Source organism: Seriola aureovittata, chromosome 14 (assembly GCF_021018895.1).
Source record: "Seriola aureovittata isolate HTS-2021-v1 ecotype China chromosome 14, ASM2101889v1, whole genome shotgun sequence".
Lineage (NCBI taxonomy): Eukaryota > Metazoa > Chordata > Actinopteri > Carangiformes > Carangidae > Seriola > Seriola aureovittata.
In genome coordinates this window covers 8,101,329-8,118,074 of record NC_079377.1, presented here as the reverse complement: position 1 = coordinate 8,118,074, position 16,746 = coordinate 8,101,329, and the positions used below count along the sequence as shown (strand labels likewise).

General features: G+C 43.7%; 1 protein-coding gene across 3 annotated transcripts in view; it reads left to right on the top strand.

Moving 5' to 3' along the window:
* The window catches only part of lyst (lysosomal trafficking regulator), a 57,918-nt gene extending 41,413 nt beyond the window's left edge, over positions 1–16,505 (top strand). For all 3 annotated transcript variants that reach the window (XM_056394957.1, XM_056394956.1, XM_056394955.1), the window contains exons 24-53: positions 448–628; positions 1,243–1,412; positions 1,579–1,809; positions 1,988–2,154; positions 3,138–3,290; positions 3,952–4,143; positions 4,264–4,475; positions 4,588–4,797; positions 5,225–5,401; positions 5,580–5,656; positions 5,775–5,963; positions 6,856–7,001; positions 7,083–7,179; positions 7,370–7,431; positions 7,640–7,695; positions 7,805–7,957; positions 9,178–9,422; positions 9,821–9,887; positions 10,382–10,538; positions 11,104–11,244; positions 11,364–11,581; positions 11,677–11,907; positions 12,024–12,213; positions 12,314–12,450; positions 12,597–12,695; positions 13,130–13,269; positions 13,437–13,534; positions 13,647–13,803; positions 13,891–13,962; positions 14,064–16,505. In XM_056394957.1, coding sequence (XP_056250932.1) covers positions 448–628; positions 1,243–1,412; positions 1,579–1,809; positions 1,988–2,154; positions 3,138–3,290; positions 3,952–4,143; positions 4,264–4,475; positions 4,588–4,797; positions 5,225–5,401; positions 5,580–5,656; positions 5,775–5,963; positions 6,856–7,001; positions 7,083–7,179; positions 7,370–7,431; positions 7,640–7,695; positions 7,805–7,957; positions 9,178–9,422; positions 9,821–9,887; positions 10,382–10,538; positions 11,104–11,244; positions 11,364–11,581; positions 11,677–11,907; positions 12,024–12,213; positions 12,314–12,450; positions 12,597–12,695; positions 13,130–13,269; positions 13,437–13,534; positions 13,647–13,803; positions 13,891–13,962; positions 14,064–14,202 — 4,564 coding nt within the window. In that variant the 3' untranslated portion in view covers positions 14,203–16,505. The remainder of the gene's footprint in view (positions 1–447; positions 629–1,242; positions 1,413–1,578; positions 1,810–1,987; positions 2,155–3,137; positions 3,291–3,951; positions 4,144–4,263; positions 4,476–4,587; positions 4,798–5,224; positions 5,402–5,579; positions 5,657–5,774; positions 5,964–6,855; positions 7,002–7,082; positions 7,180–7,369; positions 7,432–7,639; positions 7,696–7,804; positions 7,958–9,177; positions 9,423–9,820; positions 9,888–10,381; positions 10,539–11,103; positions 11,245–11,363; positions 11,582–11,676; positions 11,908–12,023; positions 12,214–12,313; positions 12,451–12,596; positions 12,696–13,129; positions 13,270–13,436; positions 13,535–13,646; positions 13,804–13,890; positions 13,963–14,063) is intronic.
* The last annotated feature ends 241 nt before the right edge of the window (positions 16,506–16,746 follow it).

Below are 16,746 nucleotides of genomic sequence, written 5' to 3'. Positions count from 1 at the left end.
AGTGTGTTACTGACAGTGAGCACGAACAGTCTCTTCAACATTTTATCTATTTGTATGTATATGTGCATTTTGTTTTTTTTACTTAACTCCAAAATAGGTCACTTCCTCGACCACAGCTTTTCTTTGATAAAGAGGTCCTGTTTAAGGATTTACATAATCTTCAGCCTCCTTAACTTTGAAAATGATTTACACTGTAGTGACAGTTTCAGTTTGTTTCTGACTGCCAGCTGCTGGCGTAAGCTGATTGGAAATTAAAAAAGAGATTTGTTCATTGCAATCCTGTTTTCTCAAAACTCACCTTTTGTATTTCAACATTTTGTAAAACGTAAAATTATATTAGAATATTCTTTTTATACACGTGTCATTTTGAGAGCACTAACAGAGGGATTTGGCTAGTTATTCACGCACAGTAATTCAGCACCAAAGTCTAAGCTGTGTGATTTTCAGGTCCAGTACTGAGGACTGCCTGGTGCTGATCTGCTGTGGACTCTATGATCTTCTGAGAGGTGTCTTGCTGCTGTTGCCTGATCTCATGCTTGAAGAGGTGATGGACAAACTCATCCAACCAGAGGCCCTCATTGTCCTGGTCAACCACTCGTCACCTCTCATCCAGCAAGGAGTCATGAAGGTTAGTTCAGTATCCTCTCTGAGGAGTCTCATATTGTGTCGAGCGGGTTGATCTGATTTCGCACCAGGAGTCTGTTTTACTACACTTAAGATGGCACTATGGTGGTAGCCAGTTTAGGATGGTTTTGCTCATTACCATTCCCAAAAGTCACATTCACACATTTGTTGTACACATCTTATGCTTTTAGCAAACACTTTTAGCAAACCGCTCACAGAGAGTGAAACTGTCGTGCAGCATTGATGTCAGAGTTTTGTAGACAATTCAGAAGAAAAAATGTGTACCCAACTGCATCAAGTCAAATAACCAGAAACTTGGAAAGGCTGAACAGCCAGAAAGAAACACAGTCCACAGATGTTACACTTTGGTTTTTGCACAGATTAAATAAATGAGATAGGAATATTAATTAACAAGCTTTAGAGGTGGTGGTAGGCAGATTTCGATGCCTTTGCACAGAGCTAGGCTAGCTGTTACGGCCTGTTTCCAGTCTTTATGCTAAGCTAAGCAAATACTGTTCTGAACCACAGAACATTCAGGACAGAGCGTTATTTAAAGCAGAAGAAGGCAGATGAAAATCTAAGCATTATTCTTATATTATTCTCACCCCTCTCTCCCAGCTGTTGGATGCCTATTTCAGCCGAGCCCTCAAGGAGCAGAAGGAGAAATTCCTGAAGAACCATGGCTTCTCACTGCTGGCCAACCAGCTGTATATTCACCAGGGCAGCCAGGGGCTCCTCGAATGCTTTCTGGAGATGCTGTTTGGGCGGCCGGTGGGCCTAGAGGAAGAGTGAGTCCAGGAGCAACACATATGTCAAGCCATAGTGTCTTGTGCGCCATAGGGACAATATCTTATATTATGCATAGGATTGTCTACTATATGAATAAATGTGTTTGATGCACACATTTATTTGCACATTTGTACCATCATTTTTCTTTTCTGTAATCTTTTCCAGTCTGGACCTGGAGGAAATGGAAAATATCTCACCTTTCAGAAAACGCTGTATTATCCCAGTGTTGGGTCTTATTGAGAACTCCCTGTATGAGAACTCCTTGGTGCACAACATCCTGTGTATGCTGTTGCAGCTCCTTAACGCCTGCCCCAAGCTGGCAGACATCCTTCTAGACCACGGGCTGCTCTACGTGCTCTTTAACACCCTCTCCACCCTCAACGGCATGGAGAACGGGTACGGCTGCCAGAACTGAGGATGATTCATTCAAACACCATCATGGGTTTTGTCTTGAACCTTTGAGCCATGAATTAAATCATTAATCCTCTCACTGTTCATTGATTGAGCGTATACGAGTAGTAGACTCGCTTCCTCTGCTTGGTGTTTTATTGTTTTCCTTGTCCTCCCTCTGCAGTATTCCCCTGAATGACTACAAGCTCCTGGTGTGTGACATCCAGCAGCTGTTAGTAGCTGTGACTATCCACTCCTGCAGCTCTTCAGGGTCCCAATACTTCCGCATCATCGAAGACCTCATTTCCTTGTTGGGTTTCATGCAGACCAGCAAGATGCGTCGCACACAGGGTGAGGAGTGAATTTCTGAAATTCAATACACATGCAAAATGTATCGGTGTTGTCATCTACCATGCTCTGCAGTTCTGGTGAAATCAAGCTGTCATGCTCTGCTGCAGAAAGAAACCGGGCTGTCACTTCATTATCTACGACTGCAGAGTGGAAACTCATTTGAGAAAAAAATATCATTTGTGAACTATCTCACATCTCCATCTTCCTACTAAATGGTTTTCTCTCATTTGTCCCTAAATTTGCTCTCTGAAGAATATATCTCCCATCTCTTCCCCATTAGCGCTTATTTCTCTACATTTTTTTTTTTTTTTGATCTGATAATATCATTCTGTGATCACAAAAACATTACAAAGGCATCATGGCTTTGTACTTGCCCCCCTTTATTTTTGGTTGTTTCTCATTTTAGTAATTATGCTTAACTGTATTATTGCTCCCATTGAGCCCCATGCTCAACAGAACACCCTCCTTTTTCTTTCTCTTCTTTTCCCGAAGTCGGGTTCAGCAAACTCTATAAACTGCACAAACTTGTCATAAGCTTCTCGTTTCACCTTGATGAATGGGACCTGTTCATGAAAAGGTGTGTGTTTGTAAGATTTGATCATTAGGTTAATCTACGATTCCAAATTGCTCTCTTTTCCACTCCCTTAGTGGGCAGGTTTCATTGATAAAAATGTTACCGAAGAGTAGAAAGGAGAATTTCAATTCAGCAGATGAAAACACAATAGTGGAATAATAATAATGATTATAAGAAAATTATAAAATAGTATTGCAGCTGTGATTGCAGAAACTGTTGAACCTCTCAGTAAATTGCCAGGACAAGATGCACATTACACTGATGAACAGAGTATTAAGTGAGAAATCAGTGTATGTGAATTAGCAACAAAGACATGTGTGCTCTTCCATGAAACGTGTTGTCACTACCAAACAAAGAGCATTAATATGACTTCTAACATGACAAAATCCATATCTCTATTCTCTCCCAGAGATGTCAGTGGCTTTGCAGTTCCGCGTCCTTCAGTCAGCCATAGAATTTATAAAGACGACAGCCAATCAGGAACCTCAGAGGCTGAGCAGCTCTGTTAATACACCAAGCTCTCCACATCATGCCATCCATCAGAAGCGCAAGAGCATCGCAGGTGAGTGTTTCAAAGTGATCCGACATGTCGAGGCAGAATTGACCACCATGTTTTGTCAAGTATTTCACTGCGCCACTCTCACCTGTCTGTTTATTGATCCTCTCCTCATCCTGATCCGAAGGTTCCATTGCCATGAAAGACTCCATTATCCCTCGTATCCCCAGACAGCACTACTGCTCCTATGGCCAGATCCCCCTGTCCCCTCCCTTCAGCTTCCTGTCTCAGGACTCCCCCCTCCCCTCCCCCTCAGGAGCTCCATCCTACATGCTCCACTGTGACGCAGGTAGCTGGGACTGCGGTCCACAGCGGAGAACATCCTCCCTGTCATGGGGCATGTCTCCCACTTCTGCAGTGAACTCACCCTTTACCGCCAACTCACCTTGGGGGGGTTAATTTGCCCAGTACTCTTGTGTGCTACTGGTGCCTTTGTGTGTGTGTGCACATTTTAAATGCTTAACTAAATCAGTGTTAAGCATTTCAGCACAGATGGCATTTTGATCATTGAATCTTTATAATCCTCTCTGTGTTCAATGATATATGAGACATTTGCATAACTTTACTCTGAACTTTAAAGGAGAAAAGCATGTGTACTTTCACTTACAGATGTGAGCGCCCCGTTTGTGTTCTCACAACTGAGCTCGTACAAATGTTGTGCTTGTAGGTCGTCGCCGGTTCTCTCTGGCCCAGACTGACTCTCTCCTGATGCGGATGCGCTCTGTAGCCAGCGATGAGCTCAACCAGATGATGCAGAGGAGGATGAGCCAGGAAAACCCCATTCGTGCCAGCGAGACTGAGTTCGTCCAACGGCTGCAGAGGCTCGTGGTTCTTGCTGTCAACAGACTCATCTATCATGGTAAAAAACCTTTTCTTCTCCCACTTATCTATTCTGATCTTCTCCATTTTCTCCTTCACCTCATATAAACCGAACCTGCTGTCTAACCCTTGTTCTGTTTAATTGTGTCTCTCATTTCAGATGTGAGTCAGGACTTGTTTGACCTGCTGAATATTCCAGACTCCCCAGACCAACAGATTTTCACACCAGATCAAGGTGATCAAGCGCAGGATGACATTGGCTCCGCCTCTGTCCCACACTCTCCTACCCCCTTCACCCTACCACCTGCCAGCAAGAAGAGCTTTCAGAAAGACATCCTCAAGCTCATGATGGATGGGATCAAAATTAGCCTGGTAGGTCAAAAGTAATTGTGTGTTTTTTTTTTGTTTGTTTTTTTTTAAGCTGTGAAGAGCCAATGTGATTGCCATATTGTGAAACGGTATGTCCGTGGTTGTGATCTCACAGGGCAGCACAGGTCGGGGAGGAGCCCCTCATCAGCAGTGGCGAAGGATCTTGTGGTCGTGTCGAGACACTTTCCGGGTCCAAATTGGCCGCCTGCTGGTGCACACACTCAGCCCTGCGCTTCTGCTGTCTGACAGGAAGGAGGCACTGGAGTTTGTGTTTGATCCCAGACACCTGGATATCCTGAAGGAGAGCCTCAGCCCGGGTCTAGAGGTGAGTGGTGACGGAAATGCATCATTAAAATCCATTTATCACCTCACACATCAACTTGGTTGTTGTTCACTTCCAGGCACTATATAGTAAAATATTATAATTCTGGTAATTCTTACCTACCAACTGTAGATCTAAATCTTTTTTGTGTTTGTTTCAGGGGAAAGTGTGAGTGAGTGTACAGTATGTTAGCTTTGTTTGTCATTTTGACTTCTTCAGTTTTCCAGGAGTTGTCAGGCCTAGATTGAAAAAATAACAGATGTTTACTGCTCTTCATCAGCCCCCTTGCATTGTCATATTTACTCTGCATCCTCCTCTCAGACCTTACTGAAGGTCAGCCAGCCGTATAAGGCTTGTTTCCTGTCCATCACTATGTGACTTGCTTCAGACACAAATAAAATTTTAATCGGTTCTTCTCTCTGTAACTCAGCACGGACCGAAGCTGTCCCTTTACCTGTACGAGATGCTGCACGACCACAAGGACAGCCTCACCAAAGATGAGCAGAACGCTGTGGGTGTATTCATGACATCTCTCAAGCTTTGTGGCCATCGCTGCATCCCACCCAACGCACCACACAAACAAGAGTTGCTCAGGGCCATAAAAGAGGTAAGTTGTATAAAGACAGCCATTGTCAAAGGGAAGGAAAACAGCTTCTAAGGCTTTTTAATAAAACATGAAATACCAACTGGTTTGTGCAGGTGGATCCATAAAGCCTGTCAGCTTTTCTTCTTAGCCAGAAAAATACATGCGAAGAACTTGTTTACTTGTATATTTATTCTCACAGGAAAAATTCAAGTATGAAGCTGAAGAGAAAACAAGCAAAGTGGCGTGGGAAAAGAAAATGGCCAACACTCAGAGGAAGTGAGTCTGGGATATTTTTCTGATGTGAAATTGATGTTCAGTACAAGAAAATAATAGTAAGAATTGTGTCTTTTTTTCCACTCCTCTATTCACACCATTCGGTCTTACTCCTCTGCAGCCTTATCCAGAGGCTTGATGGAAAGTCCAAGGACATTTCCAAGATTGCAGCAGATATCACTCAGAATGTGTCTCTGCGGCAAGGCATGGAGAGAAAGAAAGTCATCCAGCACATCAGGGGACTCTATAAGACTGACCTCAGCGCCAGCCGCCACTGGCAGGAGCTGGTGCAACAACTCACGCATGACCGGTGGGCATGGGAATGTATTTCTCACATGGGTTTTTGCAACATCATTAAGTGCAATAATTAAATCGTTACCGTAATGATGATTATATTTCTCCAACTTATTTTCCGGTAATTTGCTCCTTTAAAAAACAGTAGGGAAAATGACATTCTAATGTGAAACACTTTGACTGCAGTTTGTTTGAGTAAATAAACTGGAATAAAAAAAAAGAGATTCTCTCAGCCATGTAGAGAAGTAGAATACGACAGAAAAAAGTATGATTTGTAAAATAAATCAGGCAAACTTTTTGATCTATACATGTGTAAATCCATATCCAGTGAGGCAGGGCTGCGTCTACAGCCACGAGAGCAGCTCTGTCGGGCTGAACTAACACACAGCTTACAGCTGCATGCTTTAAGCAGCATGGTAACAAGCTCACAATTGACAAAAATAAAATGCTAATATTTATCAGGTTTAACATTTAGCATGTTCACCTTCTTAGATTTTAACATTTGCTAATTACCTCTAAAAAATGTTTTTCTCTTGGTACTAGAAGAAATGTTTTTTAGTTATGTCATTGCAGTCCATCCAATACTTGTTGACATATTTTAGTCTGGCAAAAGAGGGCAACTGCCATTCACAGAGCCATGTTAATTTTCTTTTTGGCAAATTTGATCTTCCTGCACAATTAGCTAAATTCAGAAACAGATGCTAGAAATGTAATTATGAGCTTATTGACTAAATAAATCTCAATGAGGCTTTAAAAAACTCACCATCTGAAATTTATGGAAACTGTAGAATATGAACTTCTTCTCTTCATGAAGATATGACATCTCACTGGTAGTTATGGCTCCGCAGTCAGGTTTCTTCTGTATATGAGTAGACAAAGTGTTAAACGGCTGTAATGGTCTGTTTCAGCGCGGTTTGGTATGACCAGACATCCTACCCAACATCCTGGCAGCTGGACCCCACTGAAGGTTCGAACCGGGAGCGACGGCGACTACAGAGATGCTACCTCACCATCCCCAACAAATACCTGCTCAAAGACAGACGCAAGGCTGAAGGTGGTTACACCCTTGATGGCAAAATTCCATCCAGTACTAGTGAGTTTGTCTCCCTTAATCTGACCTTCATGTCTTATTTAGACACCATGAAGCCACCACTGTCCTTCCTGTTTGAGGATAAGACTCACTCCTCCTTCTCCTCCACTGTCAAAGACAAAGCCACCAGCGAGCCCATCAGGTATAACTTTCCTCCTCTCTGTCTCTCTGCCGCTCTGTAAGCCTTTAGTAAACATCATATCTGTCTCAGAAAGCCAGGATGATCTGAAGAAGGTACATAAATGTCTAATAGACTGGTGCTACATTGAGAGATGTCTATGCTTTATTCATATGGTGTATTGCTTGAATGAGAAATGTCTTTTTGTCCTTAGGTTCACTAGACGTTGCATCAGCGTGGCCCCCTCCAGAGAGACAGCAGGGGAGCTACTTCTGGGTAAGTCACTGACCGTCCCTCACAGCTGTTCCATGCATAATATACTCAGCCGGTTACAAGGCACAAAGAGTAATGTGCTCTCTCTGAGGCACTAGAGAATATTGCTCTGCCCTCACACACAAGTGTTTGTTAGTTATTCAGTGGGGAAAGCTTTTGTTTGTCTTGCTCTTAGTACACCAAATCTCTCTCACTCTGCACTGTCTCACAGGAAAGTCTGGGATGTACTTTGTGGAGGACAACGCTGCTGATGCTCATGACAACCAGGTACAGCCAGGCTTTACTGTCCAGGCTTGTTCTCTGCCAGAAGGATGGCACTGCCGTATGTGAGTCTGCCTGGCAACTCAGCACTGGATGTGTTTATGTGTTTGGACAGAGCCTTCACGGGGAGACCGAGGCACCTTCCTTCTCCTGGACGTACGAGGAGATCAAGGAGGTGCACAAGCGCTGGTGGCAGCTAAGAGACAACGCTGTGGAGATATTCCTCACCAATGGCAGGACCCTGCTGTTAGCCTTTGATAACACCAAGGTGAGGCAAACACACAGGGCTCAAATGAGCCAGTGGAAGCCAGTGGAAAGTTGGGTATACAATAAAGAAATACTGAAATGAATGCTGACATTGTTCGTGACTGGCATACAATAGATCTTCCAGCGTATTTACTTGAACTATTTAAATTCATTATCGCAAAGAACTGACTGTGCTTATCATCCATAACTAGACTACCCAGCAGATCACAAGAGAAAAATTCATTCCATGTTCCATTTGAATATTAAAATGCAGCCACACAGGATGGACTGTGATTTAAAAATGACAAGATGAAAGAGCCCACTGATGCTCAAAGAAAAACATGTAAGAATAGACAAAATCATGCAGCTTGAAAAAAAAATAAAATAATGATTTGCTGTGAGAGTTAATTGTTGAATTGCCTTTTTGTTGTTCTGTCCCTGATGCCTTTTTGGTGTGGTATTCTGTGCCAGAAATCAGTCACGATAATAAGATACAGTACCATTATATTCTGTAAGGAAAAACTGTTATTGTTGTACTTTCATTTAAATACTGAAAGAATGTTACAATGAGGTCGGACAACTGACTTTTAAGCAAATTGGGGTTTTCCAGCAGGAATTTCAATCTGCCTTTAGATTGTCTGTGGACTTGCAAAAACTTTAACGTGATAAACAGGCAAAAAGGATTTATTTCCATTTTCCCTGTGTGCTCACTTCAGGTTTAGACTGTTTTGGTTTTTGGTGCAAACATTTATGTCCCCCTCAGGATGAATTGTAATCACTTTGGTGAGCCTCTGACTTTTCATCTAGAACCATCATCAGGCCAAAAATTTGATTTATTCAGTAGGTATAACCTGCAGCTGAAGTTTTTGTTGATTGCTAATTAGTAAATGTGAGCTTGTTAATGTGCTAAACTAAGAGGGTGAACATTATATCTGCTTAACATCAGCATGTTGGTTCTTTGCCATGTTTTTGGGGCATTTTGTGCATTTATTATCTTTGGCTTGGTTTGGTGGAAACGTTTCAGCTTTTAGATGAATTAAATTAAAATTTAAGACTAATTGAGTTATTCTATGTGGATTAGCAGCTCTCTTAAGGCACCGGGCTCATTTTGTCAGTTGCACAGGAAACGGAGATGCACAGCATTTTAGTGATCAAACTGTTAATCAGATTTAATTTGCAAGTTAGTTAGTTAGTTTCCATGTTTGGAAACGATCTCATGGTTTTCTGCATTCTCGCCTTTAGTTCCGTGACGACGTCTACCACAACATCCTGACATCTGATCTGCCCAACCTGCTAGAGCACGGAAATATCACAGCACTCACGCAGCTCTGGGGCTCGGGTCAGATCTCGAACTTTGAGTACCTCACTCATCTCAACAAGCACGCAGGCCGCTCCTTCAATGACCTCATGCAGTACCCTGTGTTCCCCTTTATCCTGCGAGATTACACCAGCGAGACGCTCGACCTGCAGGACCCAAACATCTACAGGTCAGTGGCAGATGGTTCCTCTGTTACTGTGTTTTGCAAGGCATTTGAGGTTATACCAGGTTTTAAGAGGCTCATACAGATTAGTCTTAAGCATTGTAATACATATTTGTACTCGTGCTGTCACTGATGCGTTAGATACTCCGTATTTTAAGTGTACTGCTCTCATATATTCTTAAGTGTTCTTCATACATATGCTAGTTGTTCCAAACTATCATGATAAATCAGTGCAGACATTGTTAATTTATATATTATGTTATTCTTTGATGGATTAGATGGTAAATGAGGCCTCTCTGAGGTCAAGACTCATGACAGGAAAATCATTTATAATAGGACACTTGTTTATCACTATTGAAAATCACGATTCATTTCTGTTTTGCTTCCATTTTGTCATTGTGCAGGAATTTGAGCAAACCCATCGCAGTCCAGTCAAAAGAAAAAGAGGATCGCTATGTGGATAATTACAGGGTAAGGCCCCGTTGTACCTATTAGCATGTCTATTGGATGTTTTCAGTGGCGCCATGAATAGCAAGCAGGAATGATCGGACCTCAGATGCATTTCTCAGACCTGGGACACACCGCTTACCTCAACTGTGCGTGAGGGTGAGGGTGAGGGTGAGGGTGAGGGTTAGTGCGGCTCACACGTGTGTGTGTCCACAGTGATGCTGTTACTTCCAGCACTGTCTTTAAACATCGACCCTGCCTTTGATAATGGTAATGATAAAAACCTGAAGCGATGAAAAGATGAAAACTACTGCCCTTCACCTAATGGTCTGTTAACTTATAACTAGTCTGGCACCTGTTACATCATCAAACAGGGTTAGCCTATAACATTAGTGGTCTGATGGTGTGTGAAAAAGGTGGTCTAGAATGGAGCCAAATCCCAGGCCTGACTTACTGTTTCATACCACTCCTGGATGTGCCATTAATAAAACGCATTAATGTGTGTGTTTGCTGTGAAGTACCTGGAGGAGGAGTACAAGAAGGGCATCCGTGAGGACGACCCCATGCCTCCTGTCCAGCCTTACCACTACGGCTCCCACTACTCCAACAGTGGCACTGTGCTGCACTTCCTGGTCCGTATGCCCCCGTTCACCAAGATGTTCCTCGCATACCAGGGTGAGTCTCACATTAATGTTTACTGAAAGTCAAGGAAGGAAATCTTAAGCCAGGGAAAAAAAACTCCTGGCTGCATTATCTTTTACAGTATTTATAGTTTCAACAAGCACTGTAAATGTTAAGTGAGTGACAGCCCTGACTGTGGGTGGCTCTTTAACAGCAGATGATTATCATACAGCTCCAAAAAGCTTTTAGCAGCACCTGTCTAGTCCCACCTGTCTGCATTACATTGACAGCTCCATCTTAATTGATTCTGAGGCTTTTAGTACTGAGATGCTGGAACTGAGCAGCGTGTTGCCGTAGCTGTGCTGCGTCACATGTATTAGCCATGAAAGGTTACTTCATCTCAATACATTTCTCTGATCAACTCCTAGTGCTTTCCCCTTCTCTTTTCTATTTCTTCCATTTATGTTAATAGTTTTTTCATTCATTTGTGTCTCTCCTCTGATCCTCTTTCTGTGTGATCGTAAATGTATTCATCAAGCATGGTGTCTCAGGTCATGAAAGGGGATCTTTTCAATCACTGAGTTGAATGTGTAATGAGATTGTCTTTGGCCTTAATCAGACCAGAGCTTTGATATTCCGGACCGGACATTTCACTCTATGAACACCACGTGGCGCCTGTCCTCCTACGAGTCCATGACTGATGTGAAAGAGCTAATCCCAGAGTTTTTCTACCTCCCAGAATTCTTGGTCAACAGAGAGGGTAATTATTTTTTCACTTTCTTTTATACCTTTGACCTTTATACCTACCTTTTATTCCTGCATACATTTTTTATAGCTTCTCATAAATTAGAAAAGTAACTTTTCTTTTTGCTTGAACAGGTTTTGATTTTGGGGTTCGTCAGAATGGCGAGAGGGTGAATCATGTGAATTTGCCACCCTGGGCTCGCAACGACCCGCGTCTGTTCATCCTGATCCACCGACAGGCGCTAGAGTCCGACCAGGTCTCCCAGACGCTGTGCCAGTGGATCGACCTGGTGTTCGGGCTCAAGCAGAAAGGCAAAGCTGCAGTCCAGGCCATCAACGTCTTCCACCCAGCTGTAAGAAGCTGCGAATTACCACATCTGCTTAGAATTATGGGTAAAAAGTATTTGCGTTGTTGTTGCTTACATCGGCTTCATATAAATTTTCACAGACATACTTTGGCATGGATGTTTCGGCTGTAGAAGACCCAGTGCAGCGAAGGGCCCTGGAGACAATGATCAAGACGTACGGACAGACACCCAGGCAGCTCTTCAACGCCTCTCATATCAGCAGGGCCGGCCCAAAACTCACAATGGAGGGGGAGCTGCCAGCCGCCATGGGACTCCTGGTTCATCTGGCCTTCAGAGAAACCAGAGAACAGGCCAAGGAAATAGTGTGCCCGGTAATCTTCTCTGTGTGACTCTGGCAGCCTGCTGTGTGCTGAGAAAGACAGGACTCAATGCATCGTCCATGAAATGATGTGCTGCTCACCTGGTAATTTCCTCCCCCCCTCCACAGAGTCCACTGCCATGGATCAAAGGTCTGAAGTGGGGTGAGTACGTGGGCTCGCCCTCTGCTCCAGACCCAGTGGTGTGCTTCAGCCAGCCGCACGGGGAGAGGTTTGGATCCCTGCTGGCTCTGCCAACGCGAGCCATCTGCGGGCTGTCCCGCATGTTCTGCCTCATGATGATTTACAGCAAGGAGCAGGGTAGGAAACCCACCGCTCAGCCACAAGTCAGAGTGGATGTACAGGATGTTCTGCACAGTGTCCTGCTGACTCCATTAATTTCGTGTTCTCTCCTCTGTAGGTGTTCGCAGTATGCACAGCACAGACATCCAGTGGTCGGCCATCTTGAGCTGGGGCTATGCAGACAACATATTGAGGCTAAAGAGCAAACAGAGTGAACCACCTATCAACTTTATTCAGTGTTCACAACTTCACCAGGTAAACAGCTCAGAGAAATCCAGGCCAACTGTTCGTGAAAGAAAATACTGGTTGTTTGTGTTACATAATTCTGCACTGAGGATCAACCTATGAGCTTTCAGCTTTTTCATTCCCTCTGTCCAACCGTGCGTCTCCCTCTCCTCCAGGTGACCAGCTGCGCTTGGGTGCCTGATGGCTGCCAGCTATTTACAGGTAGCAAGTGTGGAGTCATCACCGCCTACAGCAACCGCTTCACCAGCACCACGGTGGGTTTCCATGGCAACGTCCCCCTCTAACCTTCCGCCTCCACATCAATGCCCAATCCACCCACCCACCTCCCATTACCCCCACCCTCCTCTCCCCCTCTTTAGACAGCTTCACCATGCTCAAACGCTCAGCTTCATTAGTCACATCACAGTTGCCCTTGAAACACATTTCCACCGAGCCTACAAGTGGGATTAGGGGTCTGGGAGTTCAGTCATCAGAGGGGCTTTCAGACCTTCATCAGTCCCCACCAACAGGCAATTACATTTCCTGTTTCTCTATTCCTGAAGGGCGTTTCAGTGACAATTGATTTATGCTGTTCAGAAAATCCTGTTGGAGATTGATACATGCTAACAATGAGTCAAAGGCAAGTATTCAGACGTGTATGTGATCTGTAAATGGTCTTTAATATGTGTCTTTTGTTTAAATAACATAGCCGTCAGAGATGGAGGTGGAATCTCAGGTTCACCTGTACGGACACACGGGGGAAGTCACCAGCCTGTTTGTCTGCAAACCCTACAGCATCCTCATCAGTGTTAGCAAAGACGGCACTTGTATCCTCTGGGACCTCAACAGGTCAGTGTGTGTGAGATATGAAAAGAGAAGAAAATGCTTTAATCATATCATATCATATTTTGTATGTCTTTTAGTGTTTGTGTTTGTGTGGTGAGAAAGCTAAAATAAAACAACATTTCTGCAGCATACAGTTAGTGTGGTCTTTGAGCTGCTCTATGTTTCTTCAGGCTCTGTTATGTACAAAGCCTCACTGGCCACAAAAGCCCGGTGACGTCTGTGTCTGCCAGCGAGACCACAGGTGACATCGCAACAGTTTGTGACTCGGGTGAGGACTGTCTCCCTGTACAACCTCAGTGTTTATCATATCACGTCTCTAGTTTATTGAAGTGTGTGTTGGTCCTCAATGTGAGTCATAGCTCGTGTGTCTTTGTATCTAGTGGGCGGAGGCAGCGACCTGCGTCTGTGGACGGTGAACGGTGACCTGATTGGTCACGTCCACTGCAGAGAGATCATCTGCTCTCTGGCCTTCTCCAACCAGCCGGAGGGCGTGTCTGTCAACGTCATCGCCGGCGGGCTGGAGAACGGGGTCGTCAGGTGAGCAGAAAATTCATTTTTTTAGGTTGAAGTGCTTCTTGTCTCATCAACACACTGAATTATTCTCTCTGATGTTTTTATGTGCAGGTTGTGGAGCACCTGGGATTTGAAACCAGTGAGAGAAATCACCTTTCCCAAGTCAAGCAAACCCATCATCAGGTATCATAACAGTGGCACCATTGTAGACATTATTCATTGCAAATATTCAGTGTAATTCTGTGAGGAAGTCTGATGGTCACATCCTCTCCTGTGTGCCTCAGCCTGACGTACTCGTGTGACGGCCACCACCTGTACACAGCCAACAGTGAGGGTACAGTGATGGCGTGGTGTCGGCGGGACCAGCAGCGCATGAAGCTGCCCATGTTCTACTCCTTCCTGAGCAGTTACGCTGCAGGCTGACTGTGTGTCTGACGTTTACTACTGTCCAGTTCTCAGCAAGAGGAGCCCCCCCCTCCCCTCCTCCTCCTCCTCCTCTTCTTCCTCTTCCTCTTCCTCCTCCTTCTCTTCCTCCTCCTTCTCCTTGGGGGGAGGACTCGTCAGCATGGCCTCAACCTCCCTTAATCCTCCTTGACGTTTAACTAAAGCCATCTCTAGCTGAGCAAACTCTACCACCGCCGCTCCCAGCATCAAGAATTGATCATAAAATAGTATTATATGTATATAAATATATATTTATAAACATACTGAAGTGGAATGTTGTGGGGGGTGGATGAATATTTGGCTGAGGCTGCAACAGACACTTTACACAAAATGCATTTCTGAGAGTATGTTTGGTTTGTTAAGTCTTCTATTCTTTTGTTTCCTGCTGTTGCGTTTTTGTTGTGCAAAGATCCTTGTGTGATTTTGATTTTGCTGTTTCCTGGTAAGCTGCTATTGTCTGGCCGAAGCCAGATCCAAAGTGTGAAGACCCCCGTCTCTTGCCTCGGCGGTGCTCAGATGTCCCGCAGTGCGTCGTCTGACAGATTGTTGCTGGAGCTCGGGGAGCGCGTCCCGCTGACGCTGCAATAGCTGGGAAGGAGGGAGCCCCTCCTCGCGTCTGTCACCGGGAGACGTCCCACTCTGTGGGAGTGAGACACCACTCTGCTGGGCTGTCTGCTCCACTCAAGTCTGAACACTAGTGTCACGGACCTGCATCACTTTGTATCTGAGCTCAGTGGAAGGATGGGAGGGCGGGGGTGTTGGGATGAATTGTACCCTGTGTTGGCTGTTCTGTCCTACTTTTGCATGCTAGGATGATGCTGACCTCGACTGTGTGACATTTGCTGTCATTATGCTCATTAATTAATGCCTTCCTTGGTTGGACCTGTCCTTTTGCATTGAGAAATGTTGATGTTCATTTATTTATTAGAAACACCATGGAGGCTCATCTTTCCTTCTTTCCTTCCCTTGTGTTTTACTGTGCCTCTCAAATGCACTAAAACCCTCCACTACTTTAGAGAGCTCACTGAGATCCTGAGAGAGCAATTAACAAACAGCACAAGCTGCCTAAAGCTGGAGAAGAAGCAGAGAGGAATCTCCTAAACGCCCCATCATCCTCGCTGATCTGCGAGGCACGCTCAGTACTTGTGCAGCATTTAAAAAAGGTTGTAGTAGGTGGGAGGGTGTGGTGAAGAGCATCATGTCCAGCAGGCTGAGGTTAGAGCAGTTAGCGTTTCCTGCACTTATGAGGTTTACCTCTGATTTCAAAATCTCATACACTACACTGATCAGTCTGGGAACCAGTCGACCAAACGTTTCTTCCCTTAACCCACTTTGGATCCATGCAGCTATTCTTTACATTCCCACTCAACTTACCGCACTTTTCAATTTATCAGTTATTCTGTGTCAAATGGTAGTCAAAGCACTTTTTTTAATAAGCTACCATTTAATTCAAGGAGAGCCAATGATCTGTGGTATTAATATGAACTGAGCTTTGTTTTAATTCCACTAATAAATCGAATCCAGAAAGCAATATCCGACATGAACATGCAATAGGTAATTTATTTAATCATGTTTCATATGGGGAGAAACCAGGAGTTTGTTCTAACACAGCTGTGAAACAAGTTGTTTTGCCTTTGTGGTGACTATAATGATGTCTTACATTTCACACTTTGTGTTCGACTTGTTTACGAGAAAGGGAATATTTCTTATATCATGATGTCATTCCTTTTGTGTTTTGATTTTTTTTTTTCCCTCCTCAGCCCACCTGGACTCTTGCTGTGTGCAGCGTCAGGCCTGTATAAGACATGGTATTACTGCGTTTGTTTACTGTGTTTCATGCTTGCATGTGTACATACATTTCCTCTTTGAAATTTATAAACATTGTCATTTGTCTTTTTTTCTTTCTTTAACATCCTTATGTGAGATTGTATGAATGTTTTTTCTTCTTTTTTTTTTTGAGGAAATGGCAAAAATCAGAGAGGAAGATGTGATAATGGACAATGTTTTTTGTGCTTTCTGATACAGAAGGAAATATTTTTCAGTTGATAACTTAAGCTATGCATAATTTAAGATCATTGTCTTAGGTTGCTTAAATGGTGTTGTTTAATTGACCTCTGGGCTGGTTTTGCAGTTTGGCATCATGGACTGAGCTTCTGAAAGGTTACATTTTGTGTTTCTTTTTGTTTGTATATATGTGCGTGTGTGTATGTATGGACAAACCAAGTGATGAGTATATTATAAATATATAAATATATATAAATATTTGAAGAAATATTACTACATCTTGTGTTTTGTGTCCATTTCTTACTTTGTGTGGAGAGGTGCGTTCAGGGGCATCTAAAGCAAGAGGAAACCTAGGTGATGCTGCACAAATGAATAAATCAGGAGTATAAATAGGAAGAAAAGAAAAAATACATTGATTATCAATCAGTTAGGTTGAATCAGGGTTTTTAATCTTGATGCAAATCCCCCCAAAGAGCAGCAGTGTTGTTATGGATGAGGCCCATCGGTTACTACGGTGGT